Source organism: Centruroides vittatus, unplaced genomic scaffold (assembly GCF_030686945.1).
Source record: "Centruroides vittatus isolate TY-2023 unplaced genomic scaffold, ASM3068694v2 contig_694, whole genome shotgun sequence".
NCBI lineage: Eukaryota > Metazoa > Arthropoda > Arachnida > Scorpiones > Buthidae > Centruroides > Centruroides vittatus.
In genome coordinates this window covers 908,340-932,637 of record NW_027122438.1, presented here as the reverse complement: position 1 = coordinate 932,637, position 24,298 = coordinate 908,340, and the positions used below count along the sequence as shown (strand labels likewise).

Sequence of the window (24,298 nt, the reverse complement as noted above, 5' to 3'; positions counted from 1 at the left end):
ACAAGCCAACTAATGCCATATGTTATCAGACTAGATATAGGCTAAAATACTAAATAAATAGGAAACAATTTGGCACTAGAGGGAAGTGTTAGTTGCCATCTCTTAATACATTTAATGATTATAATTTAATTAATTAATTTAAATAATTTAGAAATACTGAAATAAAAGAATCGGCCTGGACCGGGACTCAAATCTGCAACTCCTGCTTTCTATGCAGATGTGTTGCCAATTACACTATCCAGAGGCCCGACCCTCATCCTGTAAACACTTCCTAAGGGGTTTACAGGATGTGAGCAACTGGATGCATCCCCATCCAGCACTGTAATAATCGTCACTGGTTATAATGTAATATATACTGGAATGGGAGATCAGACTGGAGGTCCAGGTAGCGTAATTGGCAACACATCTGCACGGTAAGCAGGAGTTGCAGGTTTGAGTTACGCTGATCATTTTATTCCAGTATTTCTAAATTATTTAAATTAATTAATTTAATTATAATTATTAAATTTATTAAGAGATGGCAACTAACCCCTCACTCTAGTGCCAAATTGTTTCCTAATTATTTAGTATTTTAGCCTATATCTAGTCTGATAACATATGGCATTTTAGTTGGCTTGTAGTTTATAATGTATTGGGTTTCAATGTAATTGTTTGTTTATTGTAATGAACAATCAATAATGTAAGGGTTAATGACAAGGAAACAAAAATTTTTTTGAATAACTGATATGTTTGAAATGAGATAAGGGTAGTAATTGTAACTATTTATCTTTAAATAGTAGTTAATTAAAATAACATACATTTACAAATGTAAGTAATTATTACCTGAATCAATTCCTCTGCTTTAATGTGAAAATAATAGTAACATGTACAGTACATAGTATAAAAACAACACTCACAATTTAATATTTGTTGATGTAGACATCACTCCTGTTAAGAAATTAAGCAATTCTTAAATGGGTGATCCAAAATACTTGTCATTTCACTTTTCTAATTCAAAAGAATGTTGTTATGCTGCAAAATGTTAAAATTAAATGTGACATTGATATATCAAAGAAATTCAGGTATTTAAATCAAATTACTTGTTTTCCTACAAATATTGAATCATGAGTGTTGTTTCTATATCATTGTATACATATTACTATTATCTTCATGCCATAACAGAGGATTTGATTTGGATAACAATTATGTATTTTAATTAATTACCATTTAATGACAAATATAGTAAAACCTATAATCTTAAATTCCTCTTTAAGTCAAAGTAGATTGTTGATCACAGTGAACACTGTATATAATATGTATTTTTCTACTCCTTAATTAAGTCAGACAAAACATCAGATAGAGTGAAACCTCCATTAATGGACACTCCCAAATAGCAGACACCTCTAGTTAAAGGACATTTTTACAAACCGCAGACCCTTCAAACAGGACATCTATTATATTTACCTCTAAATAGTGGATCCTGGCTCATCCATAACCAACCTTACAAAAACACAATATCCTGCATTGAATATTCTGAAACAATTAATTATGTACAAAATATTTTAAAATGAAAAGAAAGAATTGGTTCAAATACTGTTTTAGATAACAAATTTTGACTGTAAGTATCAAATGATGGCTGAAAATAGGAATATGGGAGGAGGACAGGTTGTAAAATGCTGAACAAAACTCTTTATCTGTTAGAGAAGACAAATCTGGTTAAGTTGTCAATCACTACTTATTGTCATACATATTAAACTTCTGTTATTGTTCAAATTAGGCTTATGGTACCAAGAAACCATAAATTTTTCCTGAGTTATTCATTCAATCAGTAAGAACTGTAGTACAGTAGTAATGAAAATAAACTTAAAATGGTTAGGATAACAATGCTTATGTAGTGAAAATTCAAAGGTCGTGTTATGAGGGGGAGATTTGCCAGCCACTTTAAAGTGTTGGAAGATATTCAGTATGCTCATATATATGACATCATTTATGTTCTTAACAGCTTTATGGTGTCTTAGTTGTAATTTTTAATAAATCATTTATTGAAAAAAGCAAAAATGTTTGAAAAATTACACCTTAATAACTACAAAGCAGCAAATCACTATATCAATTTTTATTACTCACTTAGATCACAAATAATGTTATAAATGCAAGAATACCAAATACATTTCCATTCCTTGAAATGGCTAGCAAATCGCCTTCGTAACTCTACATTCAACTTCTCACCACCTAAATTACCTTCATCCATTTTTCTTTTTCGTTACTATTACTACAGCCTACTCATTGTAGGTTGTAATAACGAAATTTGTAGGTTTTTTCTTTTAGATAGAGTGTTTTCTTAAATATAAATCTTCAGTAGATGAGAATGAGAAAATTATTTGTTAATGTATTGTAGTTGAAATAAGAGTCAAAGCTACTAACACCTAAAAATAAAAGCTGCTTTAAAATTTAGAGTAAAAATTAAAAGTTTAAGAAGCTTGATAGAAGCTTGATAACATTAAAAGTTTAAAGATTCATTTCCTAAAATTTAGCAAATTGTTTTTCTTTTTACTTTTCATTTAACTTGATTAATTTATTAATACAGTAAGACTCCACTTAATGCTGATTCGATATAACGCAGTCTGCTTAAAGCCTAAAAAAAAGCTGAACATTTACACTGATTTAAATTATTGCGGCATTTCATTGATTCATATATTATACGATTATTTACGAACATGAACCAATCAGAAAAAGGTGTACTTTCTTTAAATCTATGTTTGTTTGGTGCAATTTTGGAAAAAATATAACATCATGGATGCTGTAGGCAATATCAGCTTTGCTTGGCAAGAATTAACTCATAAATGCACAAATGAAGTGTGGAAGAAGTTATGGCTGAAGGCAGGAGTAGGAGATGTAGATGAACAGGATATTGAGGAGTTACAGCAAGTTTTGGTAAGAGTCTTATCAACGATGACCTTCAAGAACTGGCAGAACAAGGAATTCATGTAGAACTGGAAAATAGAGATTCTGAAAACAAAAAACCCAAAAAATTTCTCTACAGATTTCCTTAGAAAAACAATGTTTTGATATTTGAGATAGTACCTTGTAAACTGCATACCAGTAAGTATTATGCTTTCAGTGGTTGCTGTAAAGATACAGGGTATATAGCAAAGTAGCTTATGTAAAGAGGTTCTATTTCTATTCTAGCAATTTTCTGCAGGATATATACCACCCTGGGTATCTGTACAAAATTACAGTGGATTGATATTAGTGTTTTGCAAGTTTTGTTTATCATTTATGGAAAGTAGATTAGCAGCAATATTATTTTAATAAGGTATAAACTATTTTTACAAGTTAGCTGCAAGTAATTTATTATGTAAAATTTTTAAATGATAAATTATGCCAAAAATGTTCTATTAATAGTAGCAACTATAAAAAAAAATTCTTCAATTCATTTTGTATAGAATAGTTAATGTAATAGTAGGCTGTTCACTTGTGAGAAAAACAAATAAATAATATGTTTAATTTATGATTATATAATTTAAAACTTGAACTGAAGAAATAAATTTAAGTATGGCAAATAATATAATTACTTTTTATTCTGTATTGAGTATTATTTGTTAATATATTATTTCTGTTTTAGAGATAGAAAATTTTTTGAAATTACTTACCAAAGAAATTTAAAGAAAAATATTTTTTTTACAATTTTTTATTTTAGGTGAATCTCTAGATATTTATAATATTATCAAGAAAACAAATGGTTCTTTGAAGAATTAATTCAAGAAAGATGCTTTTGTATTTTGATAAAAAGAATATAAGATATTTATGTACAAAGGTTTTATTAAAATATATTTATATTTCACGAAAATATCTAATTTATCAATATTTTTAAGGATTAAAAAATTTGTTTTAAGCATCAAACATATCAAAAATTTTACCTCTTTTTTTTATTTATTAACCAAAACTTTTGTTTTTCCTTCTTAACAAATGAACTTTCAAATGTTACTGTCAAGAATTAATTATCTGTTTCACATGGAAATAAAAGCCTCCCTGGAAAGTAATTTCTATTATTAACTATTTGACAAATTTTTAAGAAATGCCATTGCTTGGTAACATTAATTATTATAAATTAATAATTTTTTAAATTACATTATTGTGCCTAGTTTTATGTTTTTTCATGACAAATTAATAAATTTACTAAGTATCCATTTGTCAAAAAAAAATTTTTAGAAAAATGGAAAGAATACATACATGATAATTTAAATTTTTGATTGAGAATTTTTATTTTGGTTTTATGATTTGCACCAATAGAAGTTTTTCTAAATAAAATATTTTTTAGTATAAGAGAAAATAGGCAATATATGGGTGATTTACAAATAAATGATGTTATGTGGGTGATGTTATTGAATCAAACTTCATTTATTTATTTATTTAATTTTAGAAAGGTAAAGTAACTTATGTGACATAGGATCTATCTGTCACATATCAGTGTTATTTGGGGTGTTATATCCCAAATAACACATTTAAAAATACAACTCAATAAAAATGTGCTATTATTTATTGTGACATCATCACAATGCCAGGCTGCAATTTTTAATCATATTTTTAATTTATTTAACTTAAAATATATGCTCTCCACCTTCAAATTAGTAGTGACTGGTCCCAGGGCCGGATTTAATAATCAGAAGCACATGGGCACAAATATAGTGGGGCACCCTTTAAGAGTAGGCAAATTTGATGATTTAGAAAATTTACACAAAATACTACTTTCAACATAAGATTTCAACTAGGAATTTGTAAATTTCATTTAAAAATAAGGCTATTGTAAACATACATATATTTTATTGTGTAAAACTAATTATTTTAATTTAATTGAAAAATACCTATGTAAAATTTTTTTCCAAGATTTTCCGATGTTTCATAGGTTTTTTCCCGGGTTTAGTTTTCTCTACCTGTGGCCCTCATGATTAGGCCACATTAGGCTGTCGCGGTAATAGAAAAAAAAATTATGTTTAAACATAGTTTTGTGGGGGCCCTGGGCACCGGTTCAAAATGCCCTTACGTAAATCCGGCCCTGGCTGGCCCCTGTACTTTTTCTTTAACAATAGAATCATGTCAGTCATCTATCTAACACCTTTCACGGGAAATTTTTGAATTGAAATAACTTCCAGTTTGCATCGGAAGTTCATATATAGTTAATCGGGGCCTCTTGCCCTAAAGTTTCCGTAGCTGGTCTCATCTTTCATCTAACTAACTCCGTTCTGGAGATTGCTAATTTGAAGTGGAGAGCATACATTTTAAATTAAACAAGTTAAAAAAATATTAAAAATTGCAGCCTTGCATTGTGGCGATGTCACAATAAAATAGTGTTTGTTACGAGTGAACCCCGTACCTAGATCAGAAATCAATAAATTTTTGCGTCTGCTATCGCCAGTACCGAAAATTCGTCGTGGAGTAGATGAATTATTACATGGCCGTTTAGAGCTTATATGGAGCCAGAACCTCTTGCTGTGTTTTACTTTTTGTTAGTAAAAATAATATATATGAGTAGGAACCTTATGGCCCCTAAGTTTTCTCTGGGAAAAATCGTCAACGATCTTCCATATAATTTTATATTTCCATGTTAATCGAAAGGGGGAAAAATAATTAGTTAGGTAGTCTCCATTTCGAAGGATCGGGAAGCAAGTGACGTCTCTCCCGGTAGTTACACCCGATATGAAATAACTTCGTTGTGTATGCCAGCAAATTAGAAAAACTCGGTAACTGCGATTTATTAAGTTCTATGGATGCAGTCCAAGAATGTTAGACTATTAAGCTGGAAGCCCGGAATTACGCCCGGAAGCCCGGGCGTAATTACGAATCAGAAATTTTTATGGGTAACTTGATACGGATGTATCGGACTCAGTTTATCAACAACCAGCTTCTTGTCCAAACCCACAGTAGACTAGTGTCCTATCGATGTTTATACAGTTATTGTGCTGTGGACAAGAAGGGTTGTCTATACCAGCGTTTCTCAAACTTTTTGCTCACGTAACAAAATATGTTTCTTTGTAACGGTTTCGTGCAAGTGTTTATAAAATAAAATTTTTATGAAACCTGTTAAACTGGAGTCACTATATTATAGCGAAATAAAATTAATAGCGAGGTTGAGGCCGAAGTTTTAAACGCGAAAACGTGTACGTCGGACGTTCAGCGCCGCTTTCCTGTAAGCCTAGAAGTTTGACAATGGCATTTGGAACATCGAGCATGATTCCACTGACTTTCCAAACACCATTGTCTAGGCTTACAGGAAAGCGGCGCTGAACGTCCGACGTACACGTTTTCGCGTTTAAAACTTCGGCCTCAACCTCGTTATTGATAACTTCTACGTGTGAAATGTAACATTGAGTACATTTCTATTAAGAGCGGTTCGGGTCAATTTCGATTTGTAACAAATAACTTACAAACACTTTCAGTTTTTCTTATTGAATTTAACTATTAAAACATGTACGATTTACGACTGTAAATAAAACACTGCTTCAAAATTATTCAGGAATCTATTTTACTTTTAAAAATATTACAAGTGTTATTTTTATAATCTTAATGAACTCTTTTTAAAAATGTACTTTTCAGATTGTAAGAATATTTTGCTAATTTCATTTGTATAAACACACACACAAAAATTCTTTAAACATTATTTATTGATTTACTTGTGCCAAAATTCGTGTTATTTATTTTTTTATAATTTATTGTTATGTATGGCAATAAACCTAAAAGTTTAGATAAATCAAATATTTTCAAAACCATTACAACTAAATGGCTTCATGACCTTACATAAAATATTTATTTGATGTTATTCAAAATAGAAAAGAAAAATCAATTTTATATACACAAATTCTATAGTAATTTTATTACTAAATGACAATAATAATTATAACAAAAAGTTGTTAAAAATTTTCAGTACTTAACAGATGCATTTATTCTTCCTAGTTCTCGGAGAATATTTCAGTAATTATTAAAGTATTACAAGTATTTCTGCGAAAGATAGTATCATTTCGCAACCCATTAAAATTTTAACGTGACCCAATATTGGATCGCGACTCATAGTTTGAGAAACGCTGGTCTATACTATTGAATATATACTACAGTATTATTTATTTTTAGTTTTAGTTTTATGAGCACTAAGGTCGTATTTTTCCCTGTTCAATTCAAGAACAGTTAGATCCACAATGTGACGATCAAATGGTGAAGGAGGGACCCAAATATTTCGTACAGATTGCCCATAAAAATTTCCTAGAGTTTCCTATCCGGATTTGATCCCCTGTCGCCCAGAGCAGTACCTGAAGCAGCTACCTGAATCGAATTCGATTTGCAAAGATTTTAACCGCATGTTAATGGAATAATTAAATAGGATTCTAACACACACAAAAAAAAGAAAAAAACACTTTGGTTCTAGCTACTTGCATTTAGAAAGTTTTTGGAAAAGGATTTTTCCATAGAAAAAGCATTAAATCTCTAACGCTGTCTACTGGAGATCCAAAGAGATTCCACAGAGGTGACCAAGCGATCAAGGTGGCAGCCTACCGTTCTAGGGAACCCGGGTTCGAATCCGGACGGGTCGAAAAAATATCCAGAAATTTTCAAGGGGTGGTCCGTCCGGATGTGTTGGGTCCCATTCCTCATCACCCGGCCGAACCCATAAGCCTTGGTAAAACCTCTGGGCCCCTCATTCCCTCTAACCACATCTCCCTATCTCTTCCTATCCTTCTATTCCGACGACCTAACTGGATCGGACCCTCCAATCTTTATTTTAAGGAGATTTTTCATATTCTCTTCTCCATACACCATAGTGATATGTCGTAGCAAAGAAACAAGGAAATTTATAAAAGCGGGCTCTCGAGTCCCCTATAAGGGTACGGGCTCCGTTGCTAAAACAATGTCTTCTCCCTCTCATTACAGTTGCATCCTAGAATGGTTTCATGGCTATGGAAACCGGTTCAATAAGGCTAGTAATGTTCCCTGAAGCCTTGTAGAAGATCTCCTAAGAAGTAAAACTTCAATGGAAGACCATTATTTAGCTTTAATCATGAACTGTAGCTTTCGTTAGGAAGCGAATGCTTCAGAACTTTCGCAGCCGCTGGAATAAACATGGCAAACGATTTATTGTAGGTTTCATTATCTTTGTTTTTATATCAAGAAGCCTGTGGTTTCTGTATCTCTAGCTTCTTAGAAGAAAGATTGTTCGAACTCTCTTCATCTCTTTTGTAGACAGCATCTTTCGTAGTCAAGATGACTAATCTTGTTTCTCCTTACTGATATGTCGAGGTTCTATTTACAGACTGGTCCTTACAGCTATTTCATCTGAAAGGAACAAGGGACCCGTCATCTCCCTTCAAACATCAGGGAACGGGATTATTTTGGAAATAGTGGTTTGTTGGAATGAGGTGGCATCATGGTAAACGGTCTCACAATCGTCCATGTGTTTGAGAGAGGTAATTTGAATGTTGTAAGCTAGAGGGACAAGATTTCGTTCTCTTATGTCGAGCTTTTTAGGAGAGCTGTTGACCCTCACTTGTTTTTAAAGGATCTTTCAAGTATTACGTCAGCAGTTTATAGAGAGAATTCGTTTGTATCTTGGAAAGCTAGTTTGTATCAGACTTGAAGCCAATAGAGAATTCCTGAAATTACGTGGGAAGGAAAGTTACAGATCAACAACCCTTACCCAAAGCTTTTTGAGTCAAGAATGGCTCTTTTTGACTCAAAAGGCTACTTGGACCAAAAGGTTATAGATACTTAGGTGTGAGTATGTTTCGTCAATACCAGTCTTGTTTAAGACCATAAGAGGACATCATATTCCACATTAAATGTATTTTTATGTTAAAATATTAAACATCAAATTGGAGAGTTTGAAGGTAAATACAGTTTTTATATTCTGTAGTTTCTTTATATATACTGTATATGTATATATTTATAACTAGCAGATAAGCCCGGCGTTGCTCGGGCAAAAAGTAACGATAGCGAAGATTATTACATTATAGCCAATCTCACCAGTTTTCACAGAATGCAAGAATTAGGTCCCCTTGTTTCCAACTAATTAGAAAATTTGTAATGGATCTAAAAATATGTTCGATTTTCCGCAAAACGCAAAAAACCGCATCTGCGCCTTTAAATCTTGCACTTCGCTTTCTCTTAACACTTCCATTGTTAACAATTCCCCTGCGGGGGAAGTGTTAACAACTTTTCCCCGCGGGGGAAATTTCGAAAAATTCCTTCTTAGTGTATATTCTCTTGACGCACCCTTTTTTCTAAAAAACTTTCCGCCCTGTGGGCACTAAGAGGGCCTCTTTTAGTAGGCCCATTGTGGGTTCGGCCAGGCCCACAGTGGGGCGACCGGGTGGTGAGGAACGGGGCCCGACATATCCGAACGGACCACCCCTCGAAAAATTCCTGGGGATTATTCGACTCGTTCGGATTCGATCCCGGGTCCCCCAGAGCGGTAGGCTGCCACCTTTACCGCTCGGCCATCCGGCCGTCTCTTGACGCACCCTATTAAAACGCAATCAAAAACGCAAAAAACTGCATCTAAAATAGTATAATAGAAGTCGAGTTCTTCACGGTAAGCCTTAATTTTGTCCTTCTTCCCTGCGGAGGGGGAGAATTTCGACATCTATATAATAGTAGGTATATAAAAACGCGCGAATTCGAATGGAACGTTATCAAAATTTCAAAGCAATCGGTGAAGAACTTTCGGAGATTTAAGATTTTGAACAAACGAACATTTATATTTTTATTTATATAGATAAATATTTTATTAATTTTTTAAATGATCGTGTGCATTTTACGTACCAAAATTGTTTAATTTCTGTTAAGCAATTGTTACTTTCGAAAATTGTTTTTTATATTTTAATTTTGGACACCGGTGTAAAAAGTAATAACTGATTTTTTAAACACAAAATTATTTTCAAATATATTGCGAAATTACATAGTTTACAGTTTTTATGATAAATATAGAATTATTTGCCGATTACTTTTTAGAAGTACTGTACTGTGCTGTAATTGAATAACCTAAATCATAGTATAAGCGACAAGTAGTTTCACTTAGAGCAAGCAATACCGAATGTTAGGATACGCTGCTTTTCACTTAAATTAAAAATTTATTTCTCACTGGAAATGTAAATATAACTTTAAATAAAAATGTACTAAATTTTTGTATTGTTACGATTTATTTGATTAATTTATTGTTTGTAGAATTTAAATTGCAATTTTTTGAAAAGTGGTAATTTTATCTTTTTAATTTTATGGTTTCGTTCAGGGACATGGTCAACTGGGCGATGGTAATTTGAGAAACAAACTAATAGCTCAATAATATACAAATAATAAACAAAAGAAATTTTTTTTTGCCGTTTATTAAAATCATTTGTTTGTTTTACTTCCCGGTAAATTTAGATAATACTTTTTTGAAAAAACAAACTAAAGAACGATCTTAGCCTAAAATTTGAAAAAAGCTCGCTTATAATTAAGTATATTTTTATTGTGTAGAATAACAAAATTGTATAGAAGTTTTATTAAATTTTTCATGCAAAAAAGTGTCGGGTAGTTAATATTTTCGTTTATATCATATATCAAAATTTGTAGAATCGTATAAGTGGTCGGAAAATAATTTATTTTGTAATTAACAAACATATTTATACACGTTACATACCGTATAATACAAAATTCTATTTTTTTTTTTTTTTTTTTTGAAAAGATTGTATGTGTTACTATGAAAGTGGAAGTACTGTACGTTGTATGTGTATATTCACTAGTGAATATGTACAGTACATAAACCGCATTTTCCACTTCTACTATATGTTTCAATATAAAACAAGAGCACAAATTTTTTACAAACAATGAACAGATAATTTATTAATAGAGGTTTAAAATCTTTAAAATTTTTGTGGGATAACTGTTGTACAAAATGGCTTATATAAAAACTGTGTTCATAAATTCTAGAAAATGTGCTACAAATTAATGGTAGCCAAATGGATTCCCTCAAAAATGCATCAAAGGTGATGGATGTTTTTATTTTTTTACATTTTCTTTTTGTTGAATTTAAATCTTCGTTTATAAATTTCAAACTATAAAAGATGCGTGTACGCAAAAACAGAAGAACAAGATACTGTATTTGCATAATATATCACATGATCCCGGCATAGAAACTGAGTAATTTATTTTCTTTCTAATTTTCTGAGGTAGGCCTGACACGTGTATGTTTGTTTCAAATTCTTCTATAAAAATGGTTTCACATTTTTGAATAAAATCACAAAAACCTCAATATTTATTTCTTCCCATAGTTTATGAAACCTGTAATTTGCGGTTTGGAAACGTTTCTAAATCGTTCTGCCAATTCTAGCGTCTAGCGATTTCCCTTGCTAGCGTCTGCTCCAAAGTCGCAGATTAACTTAGGGGACAGACCGTTACAATCACACTTGTCGCTTACACCACGCCTAAACATTACAATTGTACCGATAAAATAAAATTAAGGGACATCGAAAAAATGTTCATGCCTTTTATTAATATTTGATTATAACACATTCGTACTATTTACAAATTTTAAATAATATTAGATTTTATGCTGAAATTTAAAAGTCAATCGAGATACGAAATTAAATTTTACTTTTATATTTTGTTTACAAAAATATTAAAAGTTCGATTGCGCGTTTCGATTTTCGTTCCGCGGTCTTTTTATCAAACTAGAAATTAAAACGATAGTGGCTCCGTCTGTGAGCAAAATAAAGAAATGAAACGTCACAAATGTGGACGACGCAATCACGCAAATTTAAGCGAACCAAGATGGCGGGTCTTGGGGAGACGACGAAGCGTCATTTCCCGTTACAAACAATTGACCATGTTGTAAGGTTATTTCGATCACAGCTAGAAAATAACGACGATCCGAATTTAATCTTGTTGTCTATCGTCGTTGGCTACATTGAAAATATGTTGACATGCAATAGAATCGTCCCATCGCCAGCATCTGAGATGGAATGTCATTTGGAAACGGTTTTCCCGATGGTGGAACTCGTGGCCGTCGAAGCTCTATATGGAAAGTTTCAGAGCCAAATAAAAGGTTCCGTCGATTTGAGTCAGTATAAGAGTCAGAGTAGTGGACGATTTGCCACAAGAGAACTGGTCAAAAAAGTGTCCGATGTAGTTTGGGGTTCTCTGACCAGAAGTTACTATAAGGACAGAGCACACTTACAGACCCTGTATAGTTATTTGACCGGTAAGAACTTCGAAAGGATTTAAATCAATTCACTCTTCCGTTATTTTACAAAGTTATTAACTTTTTAATCTTTATAAACACGTTTATAATTAAACACAAACTTGCATCGTGACAGTTGAAATGTCAGTTAGGTGCTTTTACGTAATATTTTCAAATCACGAGTCACTCCAACATTTTAATTAAGTTTCATATATTTTAAGATATATTGAAAATGAAATTCAACTTTCTTTAATAAATTCATTTACAAGAGAAAAATTACAGAAATATTTCAATTTTTTTACCACTACAATAGTTTCAAATAGGTTTATATACTGGTGTTTGTATATAACAGATTTCTGACAGTATTAAATAGTACATTAAGGCTAAATTGTTAAATAAAACTATATAAGTTGTTTGTAATTAACATAATAGAATATAGATTGTAATATTCTATATATGAAAATTTGAATTTTTAATTACTTTAGGTTGTTTTTTTTAATTGTTGAGGAAATTGAATTATATTTGAAGTGTTTTACATTACCTAACATATTGTCAAATTCTGTAGTTTTAGAAAAATGATATTTTTTTCAGTTTAAATAATAATATATTTGTTAGGTAAGTATTTGGCATTATTAGTTTGTATGATTACAGTTCTAGAAATTTAAAAATTTTCAACAGTAAATAAAAAATCTATCATTGTTTACATTCACACGCAGATTTAAATTAGCTTTTTTTTTTTATAAAATAGTTTTAGGAGATTGGATTTTTTCTCTTTTGCCATCTCTAAAATATTTGCACGATTATTATTATTTTTTAAATTTGTGTTATGTACTTAAATATAGTAAATGCTAATGAAGAAATATTATTATATACTTGAAACTGTTAATATAAATTTTGTTCGATGAAGATTCTACAAAAATAAACCACTGTTTAGCTGAACTTTTTTTTGTATTAATATTAATAGTCATATTAAAATTAATACAAGAAAATAAGATTGCATGTGAAGAAATGCTATTCAAATTCAATTAACAAGATCACAATCTAATATAATGTTGCTTTTTCTTTTTAAATTGCATTTTAACTAGCCATGTATAACACTTTTATGAGTCTTTGCATCTCTTAATCATTTTATTATGCAATAAATATTTTATTATCTCAAAATTTTTTTATAAACATTAATGCTTAGTCCTAGACTATATGTTGTTATTTCTAATCTCATTCTAAAAAATTTCATTATTTCATTTAATATATCATATCACAAATTGTTTTCATTTTCTAGTAGTAATTAATGTAATATTTATGTCTGTCTCTCTTAAATGCTTTAATTTTTACTTTAATGACATTTATGTTCATTTAATAGTTTTGAATTATTCTCCAGATAGAATACAAATATTTGGTTTTAACTTTTTTCTACAGATTTATTTTCTTTTGATTGTATTTATTAAAAATTGCAAGTCAGTTATATCTAATTTATATTTCCTTTATTTGCAGTTTTGCATAAATTTTTAATATACTTATATCTTGTAATGGATGGTTTTTGTACCCTAAATTTATCTATTTGCCTTCGTACTTTTTTCTTTTTAGTGTATTTTTTAATATATCATTAAATACTTTTCAATAATTCAATTTTATTTTGCTAATTTATATTTTATTCCAATTTTTAAAATAATTTGTTCTCAAAGAACTATTAGACTAAAATTTTCAACTTCCAAAAATAAACACTTCAAATAATTTCTACAGATCTTCAGTAAAAAGTGAAAAAAATATTTATATTAATTCAATGAAAATAATTGCAGAGTTCAAAATTTGCAGAGACAAATTTTATAAATGCAACTGTTTAACATCTGTGCTATTGAACAGTTGTATTTATATCAATTTATAACAGTTGTGAGTTTGTCTGCACATTTTGTAATTGCAGAAATAATATCAAGTCAAGAGATTAAAAATGCTGAATAATCATATAACCAATAAAAAACAGAAAAATAGAAATAATTAAGACATAATTATTTCTATTTTTAGTATTTGGAATTTTCTGTTCCACATATAAACATCTCTACAAAACCTAATGCATTGCAATAACTCGCCAACAACTGCCGTAAATCATCAGGCTATAACCCGATGATTTACGGCAGTTGTTGGTGAGATATTTCTGTTCCACAAGATTATGCCAAATTGCAATGATACATTCTTGCTTTTAAATACTCTCAAATCCAAGAAAATGCGGAGTATGAGAGTTGATTGATTATTCTTATGAGTGGCTCCATAAATGTTTTCCTTGGTCTTGTATGCTGTTCATTTTAAGAAACCCATTTTTAGATAGATAAAATGTTTTTTGAGACAGATAACAGCTCATCTTCAGATCAAAATTTTTATTTCTAATTAAATTTTCTCTTTTGAGCACAATTTGAAGTAAAATAGAATTGATAACTAACTGATTCTATTTTAGTTTGAACTGTGCTTCAAAACTGCTGATTTAATTAGAAATATAAGCTTTGATCTGTAGATGAGATGTTATCTGTCCCAAAATAATTTTATCTATATTAAAAATATGATTCTTAAAGCAAATAACATACAAGATTAAAATTGATTGATAAATAAGATCTTTATTTTTATAAAATTAGTTTTGGTAGTAGTGTAGTGACCAGTTCTAAAATGTAAATTATTTACTACAGTTTAGAACTAGTCACTGATTTACTAGCTTTCAAAATGTAAGAATTTGTTACAAGTTCTTTATTTTATTTCTCTGATTTATCAGACAAAATATTTGAAATAAGTACTTATCAATACTTATGAGAACAAAATGTTTTAATCATGAGTGCAATGAGATGAAATTCCTATGATCTCCTCGTAGATTCTGGTCTACTATTCAATATTTGTTACCTCTTAATAAGTAATTGAATAATGAGCAACTAATATTAAGCAGATGAGTATCAATATCTACTCTCTACTATCTAATGGATAGATACCAATAATCGAGTAATTATTAATGAATACTGAATGCATGAGTATCAATTACTGAAAAGTAATGGGTTTGCACATCACTAGTTGACACCTGATTGTTTAGCACTTGTTGGTTTGTTGAAAGTGTAAGTCTTCAAAAATACTTGCTTTTGCGAGATAGTTTTTCTTTCATAAATTTTATGATTGTAAACAAATATATTTAAAAGATGTAATAACTTTATTCTTCTTAAAATTCTCATTCATAATTCTGCCATCAATAAACTGATATTGCTGCTTCTCTGTCTAAACCAGTATACATATGTACAGAAGACTACAGCAATATACTCTGAATTTGTACAGTACTTGAGAAAGTTTGGTTTTAATTTATTGCATTGAAGATATAGAATAGATTCAAACGAAAGACTTATAGACCCAGGAATTCGAAGAGTGGGCACTTATAAATCAAGAATGATTTTTATTTGTTGTTATATAAAATATCTCAGATTTATAAAAATTTTGTGCATTTCTTTTAATCTAAATTAAAGTTAGAATTTTTAATTTATATTCTAAATATTATTCATAACTATGTAAACACATAATATATGAAAGCAATTTAGTAATCTTTCATATGCACGATAGGTAACATTAGTTTATAAGACTTCAGTAACACAAATCAAACAAGCTGTAGTTTATTGATTTTTGGTTGTTGATTTCAGATATGGTCATTAAAAAGCCCAATACATCATGTTTTCTTGATATTTTCAATATTTCTAGTAAATATATGTGCTAGTAAACACTGCTGTTTGTTTTTTGTGGGACAGCAGAGCTATAGAAAAGCACCATACAACAAAATTTAAAAAAAAGGGTCAAAAAAGAGAAAGTATTGTTCCAGGAAGAAATAAAGTAAAATATATGCTTTTAGTTGACCCTATTATGCTCCCATTCCACTTAAAACTAGGATTTGTGACAAATTTTGTTAAGGTTATGGATTAAGCCTGGTGATGGATGTTTTTGAAGAAAAAATTCCTCATTCTAAGGGATAGTAAACATAAAGATGTCTTTCTTGGCTCACAGATTAGAAAGTAGTTGAATGGCAATGAATTTGAACAAAAATTTGGTCTAAAAGAGCATGCTGCATGGAAAACTTTTATATCTTTTACCATAAGGAGAATAACTACTGTTAACTTGTAGAAGAACTTTTAGAATTCCAAAAACTTTGTTGCAGAATTTTGTTGACGATGCACTTATGTTATCTGGTTTTTCCCTGAGAATCTAGTAGTAGTTACTGATAATCAAGGGAAAAATTTTCATTGGGATCATGAAGATATACCAAAAATGAGATGATAGGACTTTGCATTGACAAGAGATTACAACTGGTTTTTATAGAGCAAAGACATTACCACACATGAAAGAAAAAAATGAACTCATAAGATTAAAAAAAGTTTGTTTTTTAAATATGATATTTTTTAATTAATTTCTTTGGAAATGTGTTATGAAATCAAAATAGAAATACTTTGAAAATTTTTAGATTTATAATTTTCATTTTGTGTAAATTCTTATAAAATTCATTTGTGCTTTATTAATGTATTCTTATATTTTAAATAATAAAATGTCTAATAAAAAAAACTGTTCACTGAGTTTTTTCATGGCCATATTTGGAATCAGCATCCTAGAAGTAACATAACAGTTTATCCTGTGTTACGAAAATAATTCAAAATTTGTTGGGCTGTGTAATTGATTGTTTTTATATGTTTTAGTAACATAGTTTGAGATGATTTATTTCAATGAACTTCAGAATTATTTATGCTGAATTTGGTTTTAAAGGAACTCCACGGCAAGCATCCCTACGACCTGTCCCAGGATTTTGTTGACAAAACTGCGTCAAACAGCTGGTTAGCTCAGGGATGCCTCTGGGGAGGATTCATGATTGTCAGGATCAGGTCATAAATACTAAAACCTACAGAAAACACATACTCAAAGATACAACACTCACAAATGACACATGCAGAAAATGTCACATCAGAATTATGCTGAATTTGAAAAATTTTCCAAAAAGGCTGCAATTATCATCCTTTACCCTGGTAGACTCAAATGATACAAAACATGTTTGCTATGAAAACAACAAAATAAATTATTTGCAAACAATGAAAAAACTCTTTTACAAACTGGTAATGAAACAAAAACTGATACACAGCACACTGGCACACCAACAGAGAAGAACTCACAAATTATTGGTCTTCTCTTTGGTCCAGTGCTATTACACACAGTGCTGATGCAGGCTGGATCATGAAGGAGAACAAAAACTTGCACAACATACCACTATGCCCTGTGCTGAAATAAACATACACAACATTTGCTATGCTGTTAATAAAAAACACAGCTGGAAGACACCTGGTGTAGACAACATTCACAATTTCTGGTACAAAAAGTTTACATCACTGCACCAGGAAGTAGCTAAACACCTAACACACATCATCATCAATTTACAAGAATTGCTAAAATTTCTTACTCAGGGCATTATCTACATGAAACCTAAAAATAACAATACCACAGACTCCACACAATACAGATTGTTATTACACATCTTCCAACACACTACAAATTATTGACATCCTGCATTGCAAACAAAATATATGAACATGTTGAAGAACACAAGATTCTTATGGAACAACAAAAAGGTTGCCGTAGAAATCACGGGATGCAAAGAACAGTTACTTATAGATTCAGTCATTCTATGGGCAAGCACATAAACAACACAGAAACATACACATATATAGACTACAGAAAAGCATTCGACAGTGTTTCACATTTCACACAGTTGTCTGCTACATATTCTACACATGTACAAAATACAACCATCACTCATTTCATTCTTCCAAAACACTATGCAACACTGGAGAACAACGCTATATCTCGGGATTCATAACACTTCCATCCAAACAAACCAAATATTCATTAGGAAAGAATTTTTCAAAGAGATTCCTCGAGTCCTCTCTGGTTATGTTTAGCCCTAAACCCAATATCTAACATGTTAATCAACACACATGTTTACAATATCAGACACGAAAAAACAACACAGTTTACATTGTTACATCCCCACTTTATGCATCCATACAAAAACAACTTTTTCAAATCCTAAAAATCACACATTCATACTCCAAGGTCATACAAATTGAGTTTGGCCTAGACAAATGCAAAACACTTCACATAGAAAAAGGAGTCCCAAAGAAAGGCTATATTTGGAAATGGAGATGTTATTGAATCCGTGGAAGAGGACGTGAAAAAACTACAAGTTCTACAAGTATTTAGGACTCCAACAGGCCAAACTAACAGAACATAAACAAATAAAACAAAGATTAATTAAAGAATACCAAAGTAAGTTAAATGCTATTTTCAGAACACAGTTAAATGCAAAAAAAAAAACAGTTAAAGCAATAAACACATATGTCATCCCAGTACTCCCTTATTCTTTTGGAGTTATACATTGGACTCACACAGATCTTGAGCAATTATAAAGGAAAACAAGAAGAACACTTACTAAGCATAAACAACATCATCCTAAATCCGCCATAGAAAGATTAACCCTTCCATGTAAAGATGGCGGACGTGGCCTGATTGACATAGTTAACCTTCACTACAAACAAATACAGACACTGCGAGAGTTTTTCTACAAAAAAACAAGAAACATCACAGTTACATAAAACAGTAACTCTAGCAGACTCAAATAACACACCATTAAGTTTACACTCATAACATATAAAAAACATAGACACCATTAAGCAATTGTGGGTTTTAAAGGAACTCCATGGCAAGCATCCCTACGACCTGTCCCAGGATTTTGTTGACAAAACTGCGTCAAACAGCTGGTTAGCTCAGGGATGCCTCTGGGGAGGATTCATGATTGTCAGGATCAGGTCATAAATACTAAAACCTACAGAAAACACATACTCAAAGATACAACACTCACAAATGACACATGCAGAAAATGTCACATCATGCCAGAAACTATACAATGCATCATTTCTGGTTGCAAGCTGTTGGCACAGACAGATTATTTACATAGACATAATCAAGTAGCAAATATAATACACCAAGAGCTTCAAAGAAACTCAAATTATTAGATATCCATGAACCTTACTACAAATACATCCCACAAACAGTATTGGAAAATAACACTCACAAAATGTACTACGATACAGCCATAATTACAAATAAAACAATTTACCTCAACAGACCAGACATCACACTCATTGACAAACACTTCATCCAAAGAACAAAGCTATAATATAAATATGTCTCACTACCCTTATATAGCTTTGCAGAAAATTTAGAAAGTAGGCTATCACAAACGTTTTCGACCCACTTTCTAGGAAATTTTAAAAATTAGAATAAAACTAAGAAAAATTTATAGAACACCTGAAGAAGACCCTAGAAAGTGGGTCGAAAACGTTCGTAATACTTTCTAAATTTTCTGCAAAGCTATATAAGGTTAGTGAGACATATTTATTGACAAACACAATAAAATCACATACCTTATAGACATATCCATTCCAAACACTCACAATGTACAAAACACATGCACTGAAAACATCAGCAATTTCACAGAACTTGCCCAGGAAATAACACCTCTGTGGAGAATGGATAGGATGCTTATTGTGCCTGTCGTTCTCTCCTCTACAGATGTCATATCTCACACACACACTATGCAAAAGCCTGGGAACATTACAATTGAATAGCAACACATACATCACACTACAGAAGACCACTACATTGAATACATGTCATGTTGTTAGGAAATTCCTGAATACAGACACACACACTGACACACTTATTTAATTTTTGTCTTGTCTTGATTACTATGCCTTGACTCTGGTTTGGCATAGTACACAGTCACTGGTGTGAATTGAGTATAACTTATTAAACCAAACATAATAATAGTAATGATAATAATAACTCTCTTGCCAGTCACCACCTTGCTGTGGTGAGAGAGCTCAGTAATTCTGATGAACCACACAGATATGCTGGCTGGAGCACCTGTTCCTGGTAGGGTCATCCATGCCAGTGAGGTCTGAGGGGACAAATTAAGCCAAGAATGACTAAACCTACATCTGTTGAGATTTAACCAAGGTGATAACATGATCCAAGGCTAATACTTGGTCAGACATTGCCCAGGTTAATGAGGTCTGTGCTCATGAGTTAGGAAGAGGCTCACATTCAAAAAAATATGTCACAGTCTCCCTTGGCCTCCAGTGGTGAAAGCAGCTCTGGCCCAAGTATGGCTACTGCAATGCCCACACCAGTTTTGGGAAATAAGCCAAACCTTGATGTTTCTGAGGCAGTCCAGCCACAGACCACTCAGGCAGGTAAACCATGCCAACAGATGAAATGAACATCAAAAATGAATGAGTTTATCATCCGTACTTACTACACCATCACAAAACTCAAAACAGCCATGACGGCATATAGACAGCAGTTAGATCACTTGCTCTCAGAATTATCCTCATCCCACAGTCACTCTACAAAGAGTTGTTGTTGATAAAAAAAAAAAAAACAATTATATATAACAACCTTACACCACAAACAATACTAGAAGATATCAAACAACAAATTACAGAAAGATTACATTAACAAACAAATATGTCCAACATGAACAACAATCACATAATCCATCAGGATCAACAAGAAACATGCATTGACAATACTGTTCCTAACACCACTATTTTCACTGATGCTAACAACCTCAACCCTTTTTCATTGCCTGAAATAGATTCAGGTTTAATGTATATTTTCTTATTTTCCAAGAGTACTCATTAAATTTGCAGGCATTGACCCTGCACATTGGCCATTCATTCCCAAAATCAACACTTCTAAACTAATAGGGAAAACTCTATACTATGTGAACACTTGCATATTGTCAGATTGCACTCATTCTATTTCTACACTCTCAAACATCCATACACTAGACTATGCTGGTGCAGTCACAGTAGTGACCTACTGTGGACTAAAACTGCATCCACAGACAGAAGCTCACAAATCAAAAACACTTCACAAACCTCGACACAAAAACCTTTAAAAATGCAGCCTTTTTATTCACTTTTTCAAACGTTTTCAGCCAGTTTGAATGGCCTTCCACAGGAACAGAAAAATCAAATGATTCTGATTTCTATTCTGCATTTTTAAAGATTTTTGTGTTGAGGTTTATGTATTATTTAAATACAGTTAGAAAAGAGTACAAAAACACTTCAGAAGCCTACCTGGCAAAGAAGAATAGAAATACAAATAAACAATATTAGACAGCAGCTAGGCAGGCTGACACAATATGCTAATAACAAAACAACACCTAAATTAACAAAAGAATTAAAAAATTTATCAAGAAAATTAAAACACACACAAAGAACAAACAACACAGTGTCCATAGCATAGAGTATGTTGACACACACAAACAAAAATTTGCAGACAAAGCACTATGACTCAAACAATACAAAATTTGTTCTGTACAGAAACAACAAAATAAATTATTCACAAATAATGAAAAACTCTTCTACAGGCAAATTAATGCCAAATCCACTACTGATTCTTAATACAATGGCATGCAATCTGAAGAACAACTCACAAATTATTGGTTTTCTCTTTAGTCTACTGCTGTCAAGCACAGTGCTGATGCAGATTGGATTGAAGAGGAAAGTAAAGACATGCAGGACACACCTAGTATATATTGTGTTATAAATACACAAGATATCCATTGCACAATGCAGAAAGCACACAACTGGACAACACCTGGCATAGACAACATTCACAATTTCCGGTACAAAAAATTCACATCCCTGAACCAGGAACTAGCTAAACGTTTAACTCACATTATCAGCAATCCACAAGACATGCCAAATTTTCTCATGTAGAGTCATCACCTACATGAAACTAAAAAGACAATAATACCAAAGACTCTGCACAGTACAGGTTAGTGTTTCTCATTTACCAGTCTTTTGCTTGTTCTGGGTTTCCGGGATAAAAGTGAACTGTTTCCCGGGATCCTGGGAAATCCTGGGATAGAATTAATTATTTTTAAGATATACAAAATGTCTTGAAATCAAATGATATAATTATTTTTCATTTTTTAAAGTAATAATTTAATACATTCTGCAACCTCCAAAATCATATTAATAATGCTGTGTAAGGTATATATTAAAAATTACCTTTGAATTACATAGAAATTTTCACAAATAGAAAAAATTTATTAAAGTTTGTTGGAAACTGCATACAACAACAACAACAAAAATGCCTTTGAATTGAGTTGAAAATTTAAAAAAAATGAACTTAGATCAAACTTCTAACTAAAAGGTAATTTTCATTTTTTAAATAAAACATAATACAAAATATTATTGAAAATTTTTATAATAAGATTTTAAAAAGCAAAGATGGTCAATACTCCAATCACTCGATCTGGTTCTTATTTAACTAACTAAAACTCCTGCTACCAAGAATGCAATTTCCAATTCAATTCATGTGGATGGAATCATCTTTAATGCATTTAAGAGAAGTCAGATGATATGTGTTTTTTCTCTTGTAACCTGGAAGATTTCTAGTTTGTTTTTGAGATTGTAGTACTTCTTTTGCTCTGTAGTATTTTTGATTTGTCTACCTGGGCTGCTTTAATAGAAACATCAAGCTTATAGCTCAATAATTCAGCAGTTCGTTTGTCTTTAATAATCAGGTTTATGAAGAAAAACTTTATACTTGTATACTTCGTACTCATTTGTATCCTTTCCAAATTTGCACAACCTGGCATTATGCAGTTATTGAAGTTACTGGGCATGGTTAAAATTAAGACAGCATAAGCACAATTATTCCAGATATTACAGGTTCTGACAAGTAAAGAATTTTCAGTGTCTTGCCACAAATAGACTATGTATTGATTATTGACAATCTGTGACATGCCATAACAAGGAAAAATTTACAAAAAAACTAATAAGTAGGTTTAAAATTAATAAATACAAATGTATTCTGACAGTTTGAGTTAATTATACTTTCTATTTGCAAAATTTCCTCAACCTTAACACAAAATAAGAACAAAGTGAACTTTTAAGAAATTTGCAGGAATTCTCAGGATGAGAAAAATTTCCTGGGTTAAAAAACAACCGGGATCCTGTTTGAGAAACCCTAGTACAGACCAATTACAAGTCTTCCAACATTTTACAAGATTCTTACCTCTTGCGTTGCAAACAAAATATAAAATTATATTGATGAATATGACATTTTTTACAGAACAACAAAAAAGTTGCTGTAGAAATCCCAAAGGTTGCAGAGAACTACTAGTCATTGACTCTGTTATCCTAAGGCAAGTTGCAACACAGAAACATACACATGGCATACATTGATTACAGTAAAGCATTCAACAGTGTCCCATACACTTGGCTGCTGCACACATTTTGCATCAACAAAATTTATTAGTTTTCTTGTTTTTACCATGCTTCACTGGAGAACAGCATTACACCTTAACCTCCATAACACTCACATAAAAACAAATGAAATATACATCAAGCAAGGAATTTCCAAAGGAGATTCCTTGTGTCCTCTTTGGTTCTGTTTTACACTTAACCCTTTATCTAACACATTAAACCAAACACAATATGGTTAAAATATCAGACACAAGAAAACAATGAAGTTCACATTATCACACCTCGTACACGGACAATATCAAACTTTATGCATCCACACAGAATCAGCTTCATCACCTCTTACAAACTACACACACATACCCAAATGATATACAAATGGAGTTTAGTCTAGACAAATGCAAAACATTCCACATTGAAAAAGGAGTTCTGAAGAAAGCCATTTCTGAGGTTTGTCTGAGGAATGTCATACAAAATATTTGAGTATTGTTTCTGGTATGGAACGCATTATCATATTTTACATTAATTTATATAGGAAAAATTGTTTCTCTTAATGGGTGTTTTGCATTATGAGTAAGATTCTTGAGAAAATTATGCTCATTAAGCGAGGTTCCACTGTAATTTTAATTGCAGTTTTAAAGTAATGAAATTTATTTTTATTTTTTAATTTCATCATTCCAAACAAAAGATTTAACGAATTAAATTTATATCAGATAAGATTCAAAAAAGTTAATAAAATCATTTAAGAAAGTTAAGAATGCTTTTTATTACTTACAGTCAAGATCAT

At 31.3% G+C, this 24,298-nt stretch overlaps 2 protein-coding genes across 5 annotated transcripts in view; both read left to right on the top strand.

Annotated features, from left to right (window-relative positions):
• Positions 1-3,815, top strand: part of PolG1 (DNA polymerase gamma, catalytic subunit tam) — a 78,337-nt gene extending 74,522 nt beyond the window's left edge. For 2 of the 4 annotated variants that reach the window (XM_067276455.1, XM_067276456.1), the window contains exon 24: positions 3,677-3,815. In XM_067276455.1, the coding sequence (XP_067132556.1) occupies positions 3,677-3,735 (59 nt within the window). In that variant the 3' untranslated portion in view covers positions 3,736-3,815. The remainder of the gene's footprint in view (positions 1-3,676) is intronic. The other 2 variants (XR_010881547.1, XM_067276457.1) reach the window with 2 other exon arrangements.
• Positions 3,816-11,620: 7,805 nt separating this feature from the next.
• Positions 11,621-24,298, top strand: part of Mnn1 (menin 1) — a 40,036-nt gene continuing 27,358 nt past the window's right edge. The window contains exon 1 of the mRNA XM_067276452.1: positions 11,621-12,199. Within this exon, the coding sequence (XP_067132553.1) occupies positions 11,731-12,199 (469 nt within the window). The 5' untranslated portion in view covers positions 11,621-11,730. The remainder of the gene's footprint in view (positions 12,200-24,298) is intronic.